Raw genomic sequence first — 21006 nt, forward strand, 5'->3', positions numbered from 1 at the left:
GGAGGGAGGTGGGAGGAGAGAGAGAGAGAGAGAGAGAGAGAGAGAGAGCACGAGAGCAGAAAGACTAATAAAGACCTGAATTCAAGCTATGTATCCTTCTCTGATCCTAAATTTCATAACTTGCAAAATGAATAAGCATATTAATTCTGAGTTCCTTTTTACCTCTAAAATTCCTGGATTCAAAGGCTTTATTTAGTTTATATAATGTCCAAGGAACTGTGCAGACTTCAAAGATATATAAGATAATATTTCAAAGAGCTTATTAAAAGAAAGCTAGCTATATAAGACTAATTAGTACAAGACAAGACATTGTAAGTGTCATGAAATGGTATTACCAAAGCCTCCTACATAATCTCTGTCCTCAGCTATGAGGAGGATTGAAGGTGGTGAAGATGTTTACCTTTTTCTCTTTATCCAAAAATACATCTCTTCAGATAATCATGTTAAGCGAAATAAGCCAGAGAGAAAAAGTTGAAAACCACATGACATCACTTATATGTGGGATATAAAGCTAAAAGCAACAAACGAACAGGACAAACAAACGGAGACTCATGGACATGAACAATAGACTAGTGGTTACCAGAGTGCAAGGGAGGAGGATGGTAGAGGGAGGTAGATGGGGTAAAAGGGGTCAAATAGTGATGACAGAAAGAAATCTAACTAAGGGCAGTGAACACATAATGCAATATATATATGCCTTACTGTTAAACTGTACACCTGAAACTAACTGCATTTTGTTAACCGATGTCACCATAATAACAATTAATTTTAAAAAATATATCAACATATTGGACCCCATGTGCATACAAGGCGTTTAATAATTTTATTAAGTAAATAATACAGAAAAATAATTATTATTAGATCATTTATTAATAACAGTATTAATAATTATTATTATTAGAGCATTTATTGATGATGTAATATGTGTTAGGTTCTATACAAGACACTTTGCCTAGGTTCATTTTATCATCAAACAACTCTATGAAGAAAATAATGTTATTTTTCATTGTTTTATAGATAAGGAGTCTGAAGTAAAACAAGTTGAGTTGCTAACCCACAACCACATAGCTAAACAGTGACAGAGCCAAGAATTAAAACCAAGGCTGCCCAAATGCAGTGTGCATGCTTTTCCACTTCAATACATTGACTCCTTAAGAAAACTTTTACTTGCTAATAACCAGAAAAGGCCTAAAATAAGAAGGCGCCTAGATTTACTCTTAAGAACCCAGCAAATATCACAAAGCTGCCAATTTCCTGTATAATTTTGCAGAAGATGAAATAATAATTGATCTCTGATTTCCAACATTCTACAGATGGACCCCTCAGCCAAAATAGTCTCCAGCCTAGACCAGGTGGCAATTTTAATGGAGCTGGAAACAAGTTCATGATTGTCTATTAGAGTTCCAGTGCCCTGAGACCTTTGTTAATTGAATAAGACACAAGACAAAGAAAATTTTAAAAAGATTAAGTTAATATATGGTGAAGGAAGGAGATTTGACTTTGGGTGGTGAACACACAATGCAATATACAGATGTATTACTGAATTGTACACTTAAAACCTATATAATTTCATTAAATAATGTCACCCCAATAAATTTAATAAAAAAAGAGTAAGTTAAATTTTTATATCTCCTCGGCCAAAGGCAGAGAGAAGCAGGACCTTTTTTCCCTCCTAAGGAACTGAGTACCCACTTTATCATTTAAATTTATTTTATAATTAGATTGATATTTTATAAAGTAGAAGTTTCTGTAACCCTGACATTTAAATGCCTCCTCTTCACTGATATGAAAGAGGAAGCAAGGGCCAATTATTTGTGTCACTTGTTTTCCAAAATCTTGTTTTCAAGGAAACTTACGTTTATTAAGTCATTAAACTGTCCAAATCCAAAATGTTTCCATATCATCTACAGTGATTACATTCTATCACCCACATTTCCTAAAAATACCTGATTTCCAACATTCAGCAGAACCACAAAGGCTACTAGGAGGCAATAAAACCCTTAGACAGCTTCTATTCTGTTTATCTTTGCTTTCCTCTAATCAGTTAGATTTAGGTAGGTTGGAGATTAAAAAAAAAAAATTAATATAAATTAAAATAAAATTCAAGCCACAAATCCTGATTTTTCCCAGGAAAAGGACCGACAAGCAACAATTGATGAGAAAAAAGCCCAACTAAGAAAGGCTTTTCTGATCTGAACTCAAGTTAATTATTACCCCAAATTCGTCATTAAATTGTTACTCATAAAATGTCTCTGTGTACTTCTCAGTGAAAAAATCATAGATGATAATCCTATCCCATCTTAAAACATATGTCAGCATTTGTGCCACTAAGGGAAAACAGGTCTATATTTGATTCAGACAGATTACATTCATATTTTCAGAAGACAAGTCCAGAAAGGTACTTTTAAATAATCTAATTTATAGTAGACACTCCACTTTGAAATTTTTTCAGAAATGGTTAAGACACTGCTCCTTCTCCTGATGCTTGACTCCCATCTAAGATCCTCATTTAGAAATCTGAGAGAGAGTTCCAGTCAAGATGGGGAAATAGGTAAACAATATGTTCACCTCTTCCCATGACGCCATCAAAATTAAAGCTAAATTATAGAACAATCAATCCGGAGGACCATTTGAAGACTAGCTGCACAGAACTCATATAACTAAGGATTTAAAAAGAAACCACATCAAAACTGATAGGAGGGACAGAGATGCAAAATGACTGACCCCACACCCACATGTGACAGTTGAGAATCTGGAGAGATATCTCAGCTGCAGAAGTCTCCCATGAGGAGCAAGGGGTCCAGCCCCACACTGGGCTCCCCAGCACAGAGCACCAGTGCCAGGAAGAGGAACCCCCAAAACATCTGGCTATAAAAATCGGCAGAAATCCTTTCCACCTGGGTGAGAAGGAAGGTTCCTAAAAATCCAAGCATCCTCTTAAAGAGCTCATGCACAGACTTGCTCACACACACTCACCCTGGGCTCCAGTGGAGGGACAGCACCTCAAGGGACACAAGGGACATATAGAGAGAAACTGAGTTTCATGGTTTCAAAGAGAGGGCTGGAGGGGGAACCACCACTGTCTTCATGTTGAGCCCTCCTCCCATGCAGTCACCTTGCAGATTCCATCTTTCCTGTGTTGAGCCTCTCTCCACACAGCCAAATCTGAACCTACATTAGCCTGAGGAACTCTCCTTGCTCCACACTGATGACCCCCTGTAATTCCATTCCACTCAACTAGCCTACTGCAAGAGGCTCTCTACACATCATGCAGCTGGTCTTGGCCCATACTGTAGTCTTTCTTAAAAACTCTCAAAGATCCCCAGGTCCCAGGCAAGTGGCAGCTGACTGACCTCAGTATTCCCTTTGCCTTTTGCTAAGTTGCCTGAGGCTCAGCACTGGTGTCACATCTGAATGTTCATTAATCTGATAAATACCACTCACCCTACCCTGGTGGCTCCCTGAGACCTCGACTTACCCAACACTTGTACCACCCGAGGCTCATTCAGTGGCTGAGCCTTATACGCAGCTGGCAGGCAATGTCAAACCAAAAAGTACACTCTCTCTTTTGCTGAGTAGCTCCAGACTAAAAGTGGTAGCAGCCAGACTCAGTTCAGCATGGCCTTTCCCATGTGCCTCCAGGTTCAGCACAGGCAGCTACCAATATATATTACACATATTAACGCATATCAGGTAGCACCAGGCCAGACACGTATAGTGGCTGACCTTTGCCTGCACTGGAGCTCCTTAAGGGGCCTCAAAACCAACACACCAGGTCACCAGCTTCGGACTATAACAGAACACCACACAGTTAGGCTCACAAGAGGCACATCTACCTAACAAACAGAGAAGTAGCCAAAATGAGAGGATAAAGAAATATATCCCAAATGAAAGAAAAGAGGAAACTTAAAAAAATAAAAGAACTAAACAAAATGAAGGCAGCAATCTACAAGATACAGAGTTCAAAGCACTAGTTATAAGGATGCCCAAGAAACTTAGAAAAAGATTAGGTGAACTCAGTGGGAACTTCAACGAAGATACAGTAAACATAAAAAAAGGCAGAGAAACCATAAAAAGGAACCAGTCAGAAGTAAAAAATACAATAATTGAAATAAAAAACAACTAGAAATGATGAACAGCAGATTACATGAAGTAGAGGACTTAATCAGTAATTTGGAATACAAGGTAGTGGAAAACACCCGATTGGAACAGCGAAAGAAATAAAATTTTAAAAATAAGGATAGTTTATGGGAGCTCTGAGAAAACATCAAGTGTAACAACATTCACATCATAGAAGTAACAGAAGGAGAAAAGAGAGAGCAAGATACTGAGAAACTATTTGAAGAAATAATGACTGAAAACATCCCTAACCTGGCAAAGGAAATCAACATACAAGTCCAGGAAGCACAGAGAGTCCCAAACAAGTTGAACCCAAAGAGGACCACATAATTAAAATGTCAAAGGTTAAATATAAAGACTCTTAAAAGCAGAAATAGGAAGACAGTTAGTTACCTGCAAGGGAGTTATCATAAGACCATCAGCTGATTTCTCTACAGAAATTTGTAGGCCAGAAGAAATTCACATGAAATATTGAAAGTGATGAAAAGCAAGAACCTATAACCAAGACTACTCTACTCAGCAAGAATATCATTTGAAATTGAAGAAGAGATAAAGAGTTTCTCAGATTAAAAAAAAAAAAAGGGACAAAAGATAAAGGTGCTCATGACCACCAAATCAGTATTACAAGAAAAGTCAAAGGGACTTCTTTAAAAAGAAGGTGAAAAAACCATAAATATGAATAATAAAAAGGCAATAACTACATACTTATCAATAATCAATTTAAATATAAATAGATGAAATGCTCCAATCAAAAACAAAGGGTAGCTAAACGGATAAGAAAAGAATATTCACACATATGCAGGCTACAAGAGACCTACATCAGATCAAAAGACACATACAAACTGAAAGTAAAAGAATAGAAAAAGATATTTCATGCAAATGGAAATTCCAAAAAAGCTTGGGCAGCAATACTTACATCAGACAAAATAGACCTTTATAAAAGGGGTATAATAAGAGACAAAGAAGGAAATTGCATAATGATAAAAGGACCAATTCAACAAGAGGATATAACCCCTAAATATTCATGCCCCCAACATAGGAGCATCTAAATACATAAAGCAAATATTGGTGGACATAAAGGGAGAGATAAACAGTAATATGGCCATAGTAGGGGATTCAATATCACATTGACACAAATGGACAGATCTTTCAGACAGAACAACAACAAAAAAACAGTGACCTTAAGTGACAAATTAGACCAGATAGACTTAATTGATATTTTTAGAGCAATTCACCTCGAGGTAGAATATACATTCTTTTCAAGTGCATATGGAATATTTTCCAAGATAGATCGCATGTTAGGCCACAAAACAAGTCTCAAAACATTTAAGAAGATTGAAATCATATCAAGCATCTTCTCCAACCACAATGTTATGAAACTAGAAATCAATTACAAAAAGAAAACTGAAAAGCACACAAATACATGAAAATTAAATAACATAATGTTAAACAATGAATGTGTTGACGACAAGATCCAGAAAAAAAATCAACAAATCAATAATCAAGGTCAGCATCGACCAGATCAAATAAAGAAAAAGAAAGAGAGAGAGGACCCAAATAAATTAAAACAAAGAAAAAAGAGAAGTGACACTGGCACAGAAATACAGAGGATTATAAGAGAACGATAACAATTATATGCCAACAAATTAGACAATCTGGAAGAAATGGAGACATTCCTAGAAAGATACAATCTTCCAAGATTGATTCGAGAAGAAACAGAAAATCCGAACAAACCGATTACTACTAAGAAAATCGAATTGGTAATCAAAAAACTTCCAACAAACAAAAGTCCTAGACCAAACAGCTTCACAGGTGAACTTTGCCAAACATTCAAATAAGGATTAACACCTATTCTTCTCAAACTCTTCCAAAAATTTCAAGAGGAAGAATGCCTCCCAAGCTCATTATATGAGGCCAGCATTGCTCAGATTCCAAAACCAGATGAAAACATGACAAGTAAAAAAAAAGAAAATTATAAGTCAATAACCATGATGAACAAAGATGCAAAACTGCTTAACAATATTAGCAAACTCAATTCATTAATACATTAAAAAGAACATACAACATGATCAAGTGGGATTTATTCCTGGGATGAAAAGTTGATTCAATATCTGCAAATCAATTAATATGATACCCCGCAAAAACATAATAAAGAACAAAAATCATATGATTTTTATTTGAATCAATAGATGCAGAAAAAGTGTTTCACAAATGTTGACATCAATTTATGAGAAAAAACTCTCAGCAAAGTAGGACTAGAGGAAATATAGCTCAACATAATAAAGATCATATATGAAAATCCACAGCTAACATCATACTCAACAGTGAAATGCTAAAAACTTTTTTTAAGATCAGGAAAAAGACACTTTCACCACTTTTATTCAACATAGTATTGAATAGCCACAGCAATCAGACAAGAAAAAGAAATAAAAGGCATCCAAATTGGAAAGGAAGAAGTAAAACTGTCATTATTTACACATGACATGATACTATATGGAAAGAACCCTCAAGATTTCAGAAAAAAAAAAAAACTATGAGAACTAATAAATGAATTAATTCAGTAAAGTAGCAGGATACAAAATTAATATTCAGAAATAGGTTGCATTTTTATACATCAATAAGAAACTATGAGAAAGAAAAATTAGGAAAATAACCCCACTTACAATTGCATCAAAAACAATAAAATATCTAGGAATTAAATTAACCAAGGAGGTAAAAGACGTGTTCCCAGAAAATTATGTCATTGAAAAAAGAAATCAAAGAAGATACAAATAAATGGAAGCATGTACTATGTTTATGGGTAGGAAGAATCAACATCATTAAAATGGCCATACTACCCAAAGCAATCTATAGATTCAATGCAATCCCTATCAAAATACCAATGGCATTTTTTTAGAGAGCTAGAACAAATAATCCTAAAGTTTATATGGAACCATAAAAGACCCTGAATAGCCACAGCAATCTTGAGAAAGAAGAAAAAAGTTGTAGTTATCACACTACCTGATATCAAACTATACTATAAGGCTACAGTAATCAAAATAGCATGGTAATGGCATAAAAACAGATAAATTGATCAATGGAATAGAATAGAGAGCCCAGAAATAAACCCATGTGTATATGGTAATTTAATCTATAACAAAGGAGGCAGGAATATATAATGAGGTAAAGACAGACTCTTCAATAAAAGGCATTGAAAATTTAACAGATGCATGCAAAAAGATAAAACTGGACCACCGTCTTACATCATATACAAGAACAGACTCAAAATGGATTAAAGACTTAAATGTAAGACCCGAAATCATAAAACTTCTAGAAGAACACATAGGCAGCAATCACTCTGACTAATTGCAATCACTCTTACTATTGTTCTTAGTAATACTTTTTCAGATGTATTTCCGCAGGCAAGGGAAACAAAAGAAAAAAAAACAAATGAGACTACATCAAACCAAAAAGTTTTGCACAGCAAAAGAAATCATCAACAAAATGAAAAGACAACCTACTGAATGGGAGAACATATGCACTTATGATACATCAGATAAGTGGTTACTATCCAAAATATATAAAGAATGCATACAACTCAACAACGACAACAAAAAAACCCAATCCAATTAAAAATGGGCAGAAGACCTGAACAGATATTTCTCCAAAGAGGAAATAAAGATGGCCAATAGACATATGAAAAGATGTTACTAATCATCAAAGAAATGCTAATTAAAACTACAATGAGATATCACCTCACACCTGTCAGAATGGCTACCACCAATAAATCAAAGAACAAGTGTTGGTGAGTATGTGGAGAAAGGGGAACTCTCATACACTGTTGGTGAGATTGCAAATTTGTACAGCCACTATGGAAAACAGTCTGAAGTTTCCTCAAAAAAAAAAAAATGGATCTGCCTTTTGACCCAGCAATTGCACTCCTGGGTATTTATCCAAAGAAATCCAAAACAATAATTGGTAAAGATCTATTCATGCCTATGGTCATGGCAGCCCTATTTACAATAGCCAAGATATGGAAGCAACCTAAATGCCCATCAACAGAAGACTGTTTAAAGAAGTTATGGTTCATATATACAATGTTATATGACTCTGCCATAAAAAAATGAAATCCTACCATTTGCCATGACATGGTTGGCCTTAGAGATTATTATGCTGAGTGAAATGTCATACAGAGAAAGGTAAATACTATATGATTTCACTTATATGTAGAATCTAAGGAACAAAAAGAACAAACTAACCAAAAACAGACTCACAAATATAGAGTACAATCTGGTGATGCCCAGAGGGAGGGAGATAGGAGCTGGAAGAAGGTGCTGAAGGGTTAAAGAAGTATAAATTAGTAGTTGATAGATGGTCACGTGGATGGGGAACACAGCATACGGAATGCAATCAGCAGTAATGAAATGGCTACGTATAGAGCCAGAGGGAAGACAGAGCAATCAGGGGGATTGTTTCATAAACTATATAAATGTCTAGCCAATGCCTATACACTTGAAACTAATAATAAAATTAGATTTAAAAAAACAATATAATAAAAAAACAAAACTGGAGATATTAATGACAGTAAAAAGTGATGAAAACGAAGGCAGAAGCTCACTGAATGAATTGGAATTTATGACCAGAAGGTGGAATATAGATTTAAAGATATTTTTGAAGTAGACAGTCCATCCAGAGGATGACAAGATCCTAAAGAGCTGATGTGTGAAGGTACTCGTATTGAAAGGTTATTGGCAGTGAGCAACTTCAATCACTCTCAGTGAAATATAGTGTCTAAATTATATCCTAGTCAAATGCTATACTCAAATTCTCTCTTTTTCATAAAGAAATCTTCCCTCATTCTCTCACCTGAAAGGAATTTCTTCTTCCTGTAAGCGCCCATAATTCTTTCTGTACCTAAATCTTAAATAATATTCATGCTAAAAAATATTAGTCTTGCCATCTGCAAAAACATGGATGGACCTAGAGGGTATTATGCTAAGTCGAGTAAACCAGACAGAGAAAGACAAATGTCATATGATTTCACTATATGTGAAATCTAAAGAATAAAATAAATGAACAAACAAAGCAGAAACAAACTCACAGATACAGAGAACATTTTGATGGTTGCCACATGGGAGGATGGTTGGGGCGCTGGGTAAAAACGGTAAAGGAATTAAGTACAAATTGGCAGTTATGAAATAGTCCTGGGGATATAAAGTACAGCCTAGGAAATATAGCCAATAATATTGTAATACTATGTATGGTGCCAGATGGGTACTAGACTTATAGTAAATTATATAAATTATATAAATGTCTAATCATTATGCTGTACATATGAAACTAATATAAATAATATTGAATGTCAACTGTATTTGGAAAAAAAAGAAATCTGAAGGCCAAAGGTTCAGGGCCTAGAGAGCATCTATTTGCAATCATCTCTTCCTTTTCTAGTGGGGCTTTTACTTGCTTTCGCCTATAAATGCTCTTCACTTTGCTAACTCCCTAAACCCAGCCAGATCAAAGCAACTAAGTTTCAAAACGTCAAAGGTTATTTTTTATAATGTTATTTGAAGGAGGAATATTGACACCCTCAAGACTGACCAGATTGGACCATGTAGAAAATATCAACTAACACACCTCTAAGAGACTAATGATGTCCATGGATCAATCTCCTCCAAAGAAGAAGAAACAGTTCACTCCCATTCCTTACAGGTGTGTCTATTTTCACAAAGCAGACTGACTTAAGAAATAGCTTTCAAAGACAATGTCTAGGTCAAGTCAAGTAGCACATGTGATCTACCTACTGGGGTGAAGCCCCCATTGGGCCTCCACAAAATGCTCCAATGCTCCAATCTAGCTTTTTAAGAACACAGCAATCTTAATCCTTAAAGACTAATCTATCTATCTTCTATCTATCTATCTATCTATCTATCTATCTATCTATCATCTGTAACCACTGCCTCATGATAGCTGCATTTTGGACTCCATGGTACGTATGATGCCAAGTTTAAAAGCACCTATTTCAGTGATTTTGCATAACAAGTGCTCAAACAGGGCCAGTTTCACTCTCTTCTTCACAAAAACGTTATTTTCTTTTTTATGACTAAAATGAGTAACTTAAGGAAAAGTTATCTCTTCAACCTTAGGTCTATTCTGAGAGGAAAAAATAAAAAGGAAGAAACAAATGAAAGAAGAGTGACTGGACAGAAGATGAAGAGGAGAGGTGAGTGAAATGAACGAGAGAATAAGTGAGGGAAAAGGTCAGACAAGGGGATAGGCATAGTGAGCTTCACAAGTTTGCTATTCCCCAAAACATGTTCATTCCACTCAGATGGTAAATGGAGGAAAGATTTTCATTTTCTTTTCTGACAGCTGGAGCATAAATTGTTGCTGCAATATCAGAAGTTATTGGTCATTTCGAGCATTCTTGCTAGTAAGAAGCCAGCATGCCAGCCAATTTAAAATATTGGCCCCAAGGTGCCCTAGATATTTTGTTTTTCAAATGCAGGAATGTCAGCGTCTGAACAAAAAGTGATGTATACTGTCTAGTGGGTAGCTTGTTGGCCAGACATCGAATTTGGAATGTGCCTCCCTGTACTCTGGGTTTCTAGCTCAGCCATTCTTTACAGACAGTGCCACCTCCAGGAATGAGGGTTTTACCCAGAACAGACTAAGAGAGTAGTATTTGAGCCCATAACCCAAAGCAAAACTGAGTTCTGAATTATCATTTTTACAAACGTTTCAGGAAGCTACTCCAAATTCAAGGTGAATTGGAGCTAGCTGGGTTCTCTTCTTAAGGAAGTTACTAATTTCATTCTCATTAAGGTCTGTCTAAAGGAAGCCCTAGGAATAAAAGTGGTCAAGCCTCATATTTTATGAGCTTTTAAACAAGATGTTAACAATGGCATAACCTTTTGTTAACCAATGTCACAAATTAATTTAAAATGCCATAACCACTCTAACTTAATCATTTGCTTACGAAAAAAGCAACACTGTAAATTTAAAAATTGGTAAGGCAAGTATAGTGTCCATGTGGATTTTTAAAATATACCTCTAACATCAAATGAAGCCTACAGAGATTCTTCATATTAAGCCAAAAAGCTGCTGGCAAACATCTGAGACTGATGTGCTTGTACCAACTCAATCATGAGGCAGCATTACAGGTGCCTATAGCCTTCACCACGGTGGCGCTCGCTCTGTGCAAAGAGCTCTGCCCATTGCACATCTTTTCCACAATATCACTGCAAAATTCTTCATGAAAAAAAAATCCCTGGAATTTTCCCATTATTTGGAGGAACTCCTATAATCCATATGATGATAATCAAAATGGAGAGAGACATCAGAGGAACAAAAGAAACTCGCACATCCCAGCTCTTTTCTGTGTATTCCTCTTTGGTAACTGTTCACTGCTTCCTACCCCTCGCAGGAATGTTCTCAAGAGCCATTCACAGCCTACCAAGATGAAATGAAAACGGCATATACATATCTCAATGTGTGTAAATCACCAGAATCCCGGAAGTAAACAAGAGATGGTAGTTTGGGAGTGTGTGGGAGGGAAATGGTTTAGTTCAGAACCCACTTGCAAAAATTGTTTCAACAGTGAAGTAGAAGTGGAAAATTGGCATGAATCAATAATGCAGCAATTTCTCTATTCATTCTCTCCCCTGTTATTGAACAATGTATTCTGGGAGTGAAGTTCTTTTCTAAACCTTCAAGTAACTTTATAATTAATAAGCATTTATAATAAAGTGCTTATTCTTTTATGCAGTTAAACTATCCTAATACATCTATTCGACCTATATCCCTCTCCAATGATTATGCTGTTCTTCACATTAAAATTTGGCCTCTACTGAGAAGAAATTAAATGCAAAGCCCATATAAGATACAAAAAACAGAGGCAAAATGATCACATGAAATCCATAATATCATATTGTATGTGCACACAAACATGGACCATTTGACTTTATAACTAGCAAATGATAACCAAGGACACTGTATTTCTTTATATAAATTATCTGGTATTTATTTATACATTATTATTTATAGCACAAGTGAAAACAAAACTATATGCTTAGAGAGTAAAAGGGTAAAAAGGCAATCCATAGTTAAGCATTATGAGTGAAATTGGATGAACTGAGTTATTTTTTCCAATAACAATTTATCAGGAAAGTCTTTTCTAAAAATAAATTACATGTATCATTAAATCTAAATAAAGAGCTAATAAAAAGAGGTCAAAATTAATTAGTATAAGAAGTTCTAAGCTTAATCAACAAAATAATGTTTAAAAGAATGAGACATTATATTCTCTCCCCGAAGTCATCCGAGTCTATTAATCTATGAGTGGCACTAATAGCAATTTGATGCTATACAATTTATACAGTAAATTCAAAATTACCAACATGAAGCTCAGATAAACTAAATAATCCAATAACTATTTCTAAAACTCCTAGTCTCTTATCTCCTTTATTCTAATAATAAACTGATGTCATATTAAGTTTATTTCTAATCAAGATAAATTCGTTGTCTGATCAGTTCAAATCCAATCTTTTGTGAAGAAACAGAGAATGCAGTGTTTGACATAACAAAAGTAGCTAACTACTATAATTTTACATCCAATAGTCTAATTCTCAACATTGCACACACCTATAAGATAGAATTTATAATTCTCACATCTTGCATATTACAAAACTCGGACATAACAAAAATAAAAAATATTATAAATTATTTCAAAATACACAACTGCCCCCAAATAGCTCTTCTCAGAACCAACTCTATATAGGATGGGCAAATATCCAGTTATTTCAATTAATGCAGAAATACAATAATAATAATTTAGGCTCGAGTGGATTATTTTCTTGCTTTATCCAGTTGGGATACTTTAAGACTAAAATAGACAACTAATCTCCATTTTTTTTCTTTCCTATCATACTATGTTGTCCCAGACACATAAAACTGCATTCACAGGTACACAATATAGTATTGTCTGCCAGGCTAAAGAAAAAAACAGCTAGCATTGTGTCAGGACACCCATGCGTCTTCACATTAAAGCAATAACAACATTCCCTCAAATACATATTCAGCACCACCTTTTAATGATCCTGGGCTACACAGAAGGAAAGTTTTGATTTAGTATAGGTCAAAGTAGCACATTGCTTTTCATTGTTATTCACACCCAGTCCTGATCCTCTAGCTAAAAGAACAAATGTGAACTCATCCTGACTCTTCAATGGGCTCATACTAATCAAAGTCCTTAAATTTTTTCTTGGTTTCAAGGTATGATTTCCTTTTTACCATTACTAATGTTAACTAACAAAATCTTGCCCAATAAGCACTACAAATGATGTGCTATAGAAAAAAATAATCACAGCATAAAATGCAATAGAAATAACTGGTACAAAAGTTAAATAAAGAATACTGCTTTCCTATTTGAGTGATATTATTGATTATAACCAGAGTGAATTTACCTTAGCAACAATTCTGGAGCATGCACAATATTTAAATACATCTTTATTATAGTGGCTCAATATCTAGAAGTTTGTTGATAGCATTGTTATAAAATGCATAAAGCTATCAGATAGGTTTGTGGTTAAAAATAAACCCTCTGGAATATAAAGATTTACTTAATTGGCATATGGCACTAGAACACAAATACCCATAAGCAAAATTATAAAAATAATGCAAAGTAAAAAAAGAATTTAGACTAAGACAAAAAAATAAAAAAGCACAACTAGAATTATTTAATTAGGAGTAAAATCATAGTGAAATCACCAGTACATTCATAGGCACATTCACTCTTGCCAGAGAACTGCAGAGTGATCTATTTTCATCCTTAATGTTATACGTTTACATTATTATTATAACCTAAATGCTTAGGGACAGTACAAGAAAAAAATTCTAAAAATTATTAAGGATGCTATAAAATCATGTGTGTAACAAAAAACATGTGGGACGCTCAAAATTTCTGTTTCTGTTGACTGCAGATTAAACTACGCAAACCCAGCAGGAAGAGGTGTGAAAATAGAGTTGACTAGCCTCATCTGCTTCACTATGTCTCTACACACTTGAGAATATCAGATTGTCCTGAAGTATAGTTTGCAGGCGTTGGTGATCTGGGGAATCCACAAGGCCAGAAAGTTGATATATACTTTGATCTGGGGAGGGAGTGGAATCAAGGAAGCCAGAAGTTTTCCCTTTATTCTAAGAAAGTGAAGAAATTCTTACCTTTCTGTACACCAGCATGTTGGGTGATTCATCTGCCACTCCGTTGCTGGTCTGTCCATAATTATTCCCTTGGGCCATGTCACCCACACTTGGTTCGCTCGGAGATATAGGAATTATCACTCTGCACTGCAAAAGGTTGGAGGGACTTCAGTGAGATCTGAATGGTAGTGGTTAAGGGGGTTCACTCTCTTGATTCGTCTTCACCATCCAAAGCACCCACCCCACATGGAGCATGCTTACGTGCTGGGGCTGGCATAGGAATAGATTTTCTTTTTAACTGAATTTATACCTACAGTCCCCCAGAAAACTGTAAGAAATGACAATCTTTTAGTTAAAATAGCCATTTGGCTATGGTTTTTAAATGAATTGATTTTCTAGGTACTCATTTTAAAAAGTGTTTGACGCTCGTCCGAAAAAAAAAAGAAAGAAAGAAAACCCGCGGTTACCGTTTCCGTATTTCAGAGAGTTCTCTTCTCTCCCCATATTACCATGCCCACTGATGTTTTCCCAAAAGGCAACACCCTGCGCAGTACACTTTCTCTCCAGGTGTCTGTCTAGTTTCCACACGCAGGTGCATCAGCGATGCCCATTCTCCGTGCGCTTCTCCAGTGCATTTTCCTCTTTATTCCCCTGGGTCTCGCACATGGAGCCGGGGTAGCTTCTCCTGCTTTCACCTGCCCGCGCTGCCTGCCACTGGTTCCTCTCCTCTCTCCCCACTTTGCTTTGGAAGTCAGAACACAATCCTGCCCGATCTTTGCAAGAAGGCACCAGAAAATATCCCGGCAACAATAACTGATCGGAGTTCAACCCTTCAGGCAATTACTTCAGCCACCATGAGTAGCAACCCAACTGAGAAGCCTCAGAACAACCAGCCAGAAAGGAGAAAACAAGCTCCCTTGCTGGGCTCTCGCTGGCAGCAGCAAATGGCAGGCGAGCCCGTGCCCTGCGCCGCGGCCGCTGCCGGAACCGGGCAGCAGTTTCAGCACCGTGGACCGCGGCGTGCGCTGGGCGCCCGCAGCCCGGCCCCGCGCTGGGCTCCAGGAGACGGCCCTACAGCTCTGGGTGGGTGCAGGGCGGGGGCCTGGAGGGCTGGGGTGGCGCTGCCTCCTCCCCACCCACCTCCCCTATTTACCTCCTCCGCCAAGGTCACGGCCCCGCGGCGTCTCCCTGCCCGGGCAGGCGGTGTCAGCTGGCGGCAGGCAAAGCAGCGAAGCAGGGCAGCTTCATCACACTCGGCGGATGCGGAACCCGCGCCGCCCCGGCTCCCGCCGCTCCCGCGACCGCCACCCTCGCCGCCGCGGTGCACTGGCGGCTCCGGCAGCCAGCGGCTCGCGCCCACTCCTCCCCACCGCCTGGCGGGCTCGCTCCTCCTCCGCTTCTCCTGGGCACTGGGACCAGCCGAGCGCGCGCGGGAGCCGAGACGCCCGGCCCGTGCGCGCGACTGGGAGGAGGGAGGAGGGGACAGTCACGTGAGACCCGGCTGTCCAAAGGTGCCGGCTCCGACGTGCTCAGCCCTGCGTGGCCACACCGTCTGGGCCTCCCGGGGGCTTCCCGGGCCTCCTTACCCTCTCGCCCCTGAGAAGACCAGCCCCGCTTCTCACACCCCGCCCTCCTGGGTGTACGCGCCGCTGAAGGCCTGGAGCTTCACACCGACTGTAAGCCAGAAGAGTGGAAGGGCGACGGATGGATGGCTGGATGGCTGGATGGCTGAATGGCTGGATGGCTGGATGGCTGGATGGCTGGAGCCTGGTGCAGCCAGCAGGTTTCATCACGTGCCTGATGATTCCACTGGCAGTACCATGGAAGCAGTTGACTGATTATTGCTATACTTAAATAACAAGATTGGAGAGATATTGAGACATCTTAGGAATGAAAAAAAAAGTCAGGACCAAACGAGTCATTCATAGCTTCTTTCCAAGTTGAGGAAACCGGAAACGATTTCGAGGCTGCCAATTTGAGGTGAAAATCTTGCCACCTGTGAAACTGAAAGACAGTCCCCAATGCCTGGTTTCTCCTTTTGACAGAAAGCACTCAGAGGAACTTTCCCCCCGCCCACTTCTCTCATCCTCTAACAACTTTCAAAGAGGGCTTGGGTTGCTGGTCCCCAGAATTACCATTCAGGTTGCTGTCACTAACTCTTCTGTGAAGGTTAGAATGACATGATGGAGAAATGTCAGTTTTGCCCCATTTATAGTAAAGAAGTTTGTGTCTGGCTTTCTGGACAGGGTTGAGAAGCTATAAATATCTGAAGTTCTCCTTCCTCGGCTGGGTCAGTAGTGGGGAGGAGACGGGAGATAATCAAGCCAGTTCCTTCTTAACCCCAGAGGTCTAAACAGAAAAGGCCTTACCCCTGGGCAGGATAGCTATTCCCACCAAACACAGAAGCCCTGCCTGGGCCAATGCGTTTCCCCAGCCCCACCTAGGCCTGTCAGATTTCACTCAAAAACAAATATTTTTCCACCCATCCTCTGCTCTAAATGCTGCAGGTTAAAGATTCCTATCCCAAACTACTCTACACACACCCTGTCTAACTCATCTCCCACTCCTCCTTAATTCTCAAACTATTTGCGTCGTGCACTCTGGAAATTATCATCTTTTTCAACAAAGTTGCCAATTTTCCAACTTCTTCTCTATTTCCTTACCATTCTTGCTCTAGCCGAAACCTCTTTCTTCCGCTTTGCTCTGTCTACTCCTGGGAAGCTGGTATGAGTTGAATTAGTAGATCTGGGAAGAATAAATGGGCGTGCTTGCTCAATTAGGCCATTTCCTCTTAAAGTTCTCCTCTTTGCATCTCTAAGTAGAGGTTCTACCCCACAGGAGGCCCTACCCTAGTTCAGCACTAAGGGACCATTGCCATCAATCAGCAAACTAACAGATAGAATAGAACTGACTTTATATATTTTATGCATGAGATGTAAAAAATGCTCTGCTGCATGGGGCCCACATCCATTCATCCATCACATACGTGTATGTATAAAATTCCCCTTGATACACTTTCCACTTATTACTGCCCTGTTTAACACCAACAAGTTTGCTGTGAACCAAAAACTTTCTTTTATACCGGAAACTACCTCTCCTCTTATTCTGTCTTGAATTTTTTTCATCCTGGCAATGGCCTTCATGTTGTTAAACCAATGGTTGATTCTTAATTATCACATGAACTGACTTTTCAGCAGAAGTTAAAGTTGATCCCTCTCACCTTCTGGAACACCTTCTACATTTTGCTACTAAGACACCAGTCTTTATTAGTTCTCTTCTAATTACTGGTTGTTCTTTTCTCAGCCTCATTGTTTGTTCCTCTTTATGTTTTTAGAGCCTAAATTTTTGGAGTGCCTCAAATCTCAACCTTTGGGCCTTTTTCCCTCCTTACAATTGATGTGTACTTTTAGGGTGAGCTAATTCAGACTCATACCTTTAAATGACACCTAAATACTAGTAACTCTCAAATGTGTACCTTTAACCTAGACCCATCCCCTGAAATCTAATCTGTCAGTTGCCTATATCGCATCTCTACTTGACTATCTAGATGGTGTCTGATTCAGTTTCATAACAACAGGGATATTGTTTATTTAGTTCACAGCTATAAATTTCAGGCATAGTACAGTTTTGGGCCCACAATATATGCAAGTTAACTAAATGATGGTGTATGTAATAACTACAATCTGATAAGTAATTTTTATTTTTGTAATAAATTGTGAACAATATTATCTCACTTAATCCTTACTAAAACTCTGGAGAGGTAGTCATAATTGTTATCTCCTTTATGTCGATATACCAATAAGGAAGGAGAGGATCAGAAAGGTTAAGTAAACTCCCCAACATGACCCACATAACTAATAAGTGGCTGTGGTAGTTTGTACTGTGTCAGTTTGATTAGCTGAAACAGTTTCTTGTACGCAAATAAGTAGAGTTGACCAAAGGAGGAATTTGTGCAAGACTGGGAAAACAGAGTGAGCCAGCACGTATTCCTCTCTGAAGGTCTTTATAGTTTGATGTAGTGTGACACAGAGTCCTGGAGGGTTCTAGAATGTTCTTGCTCTCTCCCACTTCACATCTGGATCTTCTTCTAATCCCCAGACCTGATAAACAACAGTAGTCCCACATTGGTCACAAAAACCTGAATGTGGACCTAAAAAGGCAGTGTCACGCAAAAACCACAGCTTCCATTGACTTCTCTACCAGCTCTCCATCACAGTCCCCTCTAGCCTGACTGTGCCTGTGCCAGATTCCTCCGTAAGCTTCAACTCACCCACTCACACAAAGTCTTCTGGGGGTCTGGTGTTGACTTTTCTCAGATCTTTCAATTTCTCCTTTTGGAAAATAACTCCCCAGCTTCCCTCACAGCTGTGTAAGCTCTTATTCCTATAACAAACTCTTATTCCATTATATCTATAGTGGTTCTACTTCCCAGACCGAGTGATTAGTAGAGCTCAAATCTAATTCTTCTTGGTGTTTTCCACTCTTCTACAAGAAATCCAAGTTAGGGAGATAAAAATCTTAAAACCAATAAGTACATGAGAGTACAAAACTGAATGATAGAACGTATGTGAACTGACTGAAGGAAAGAGGTTGACATTAAAACTCGGCTTTTCAAGGACTGATAGGGTATCTACATGTGGAGGTGATGAAGGGAAGCGTTTCCAGTGAGACACAAAGGCAAGAAATTCTTAACCCCATTAGGAAAATTACTAGTAATAAGACCATCATTTCTGGATTGCTACTATTTCTAAACACATTCAAAAATATTCTCACCATTTCTGGCAGATTTACTCTACCTGTTATGTAAGAAACCAATGTTCATGTTAGCAATGACTGTGGTCATATGTCTTCTACATATTAGAACCTGCATTCAAACATACCTCAGCGTGACTCCAAAGCCCTATGAAAAAAAATGTGCAAAAATGCCTCCTAGCAACAGTATGAATTCAAAAACTCCAGGGGTCTCCCACCAAGATCCGTCTTATGCTGTTCTTATTTTTTATCCCACCTATCATCCCTCTGCATACCTAACTCTCAAAACCTTTCTCTCTGCGCAGTTATTACTAAGATTGTTTATGCTTGCTTACTATTACCAGGCAAATACAAGGAAAAAGCTTTGAGGAATAGCATATTTCATGATTTCTTCTATTGTTGTTAAGCCTCATTAAACAATTCATAATTTGTGTTACTGTGTATTGAAAACAAAATTATGTCTATCACCTTAACGTTTCTAGGACTAACATTTTTCATATATAAACTGAAAGAATTAGATTAGATCATCTCTCAAAACTCACCTAGATCTTAGAACATAAGATTGGAATCTGTTCTCTTTTGTAAATTCCTCCTACATAATGAGGCCCTTTATATAGTAAACAGCAAAAACAGCATGGATATTATGGGATTTTTTCATATATTTCTTTCTTTACCAAACACGTAAATATGTGACTCTCAGCTATCATCATTCAAAATCGTTTTATATCATTTTCCTTGAGGACCCTATATTTTATGATACCTTTGTCAAACAAATTAAATTGTAAAATTTAATGCTGCATTCATTTTCCATGCCAGACAGAACTTCTGAGTAATAGGTAAAAACTCTGTTACTCCACCAAATAATTCCACCTAAACAATGACATTTAAGGGTTGTTGTTGTTATTGTTGTCGTCATTAGTTTCAGCAATCTTATGTTTGCAAAAAATTAAATTTAATTTACATTTTTGAAATACTAAAAACGGTTGTGTTAGTTTGCTAGGACTGCTATAACGAAGTATCACAAACCAAGTGGCTTAAACAGCAGAAACTTACTGTCTCCATGTTCTGGAGGCTGGAAGTCTAAAATCAAGGTATGGGAGGGACTGGTTCCTTCTGGGAGTTCTGAAGGTATAGTGTGTTTCACACCTTTCTGCTTGGCTTGGAGGTGGCCACGTCTCCCTGTGTCTCTTCAAAAACATCGTCTTCCGTGTTTATCTCTGCGTCCAGATTCCCCTTTGTATAAGAACACCAGATCTGGGCTCACCCTAACGACCTCAGATCTGGACCTCATTTTAACTTAGTTACCTCTGTAAAGACCCTGTCTCTCAATAAAGGAGGAGTTAGGACTCCAAAGTAATCTTTTTTGGGGGGGTAGGGGGCATGATTTAACCCATAACAATAATGTTTATTTTTTTAAATCATTAAAGTTTAGGAACCCCGAATTGTGAATTATTGATGTAGATTTGTTTTTCCCTCCTTTCACTCAACAGATACTTATTTATTCATTTGTTATGCATAAAACATTCTTCTATGTCTATAAAAAACATAAAAATATATTATATAGGTGACTTTTGCCCTCAAGGAGTTTCCAGTCTAGTTCACAAGATAAAACTCCTATTTTTTTCACACTTCACATCCAATCTAATAGGCAAATCCTATTGGCTCTACCAGCAAAATGTATCCAGAATCCAGTCACTTCTCACCACCTTCTCTGCTTCCACTCTGGTCTGAGTCACAATTTAATCTCTCCTGAATAAAGCAAAGGCCTTGTTTCTCTGCTTTCATCCATTCTCATCCATGCCTATTCTCAACACAGCAGCCAATGACCATATTACTTCTTTACTTAAAGTCCCCCAAAGACATCCATGTCATTCAAAATAAAAGACATCCTCCAAATGCCTGTGAGGCCCTCGTTATCTGACACCATGTCACCTCTTCTAACCTCAGTTTATGCCG

General features: G+C 38.0%; 1 protein-coding gene across 2 annotated transcripts in view; it reads right to left on the reverse strand.

Moving 5' to 3' along the window:
• Positions 1-15763, reverse strand: part of RGS7 (regulator of G protein signaling 7) — a 500747-nt gene extending 484984 nt beyond the window's left edge. For both annotated transcript variants that reach the window (XM_039883198.1, XM_039883197.1), the window contains exons 1-2: positions 15452-15763; positions 14320-14445 (exon numbers count right to left, since the gene is read on the reverse strand). In XM_039883198.1, coding sequence (XP_039739132.1) covers positions 14320-14397 — 78 coding nt within the window. In that variant the 5' untranslated portion in view covers positions 14398-14445; positions 15452-15763. The remainder of the gene's footprint in view (positions 1-14319; positions 14446-15451) is intronic.
• Between the last annotated feature and the right edge of the window lie 5243 nt (positions 15764-21006).

Source organism: Pteropus medius, unplaced genomic scaffold, assembly GCF_902729225.1.
Source record: "Pteropus medius unplaced genomic scaffold, Ma_sr-lr_union100, whole genome shotgun sequence".
NCBI classification, from domain to species: Eukaryota; Metazoa; Chordata; class Mammalia; order Chiroptera; family Pteropodidae; genus Pteropus; species Pteropus medius.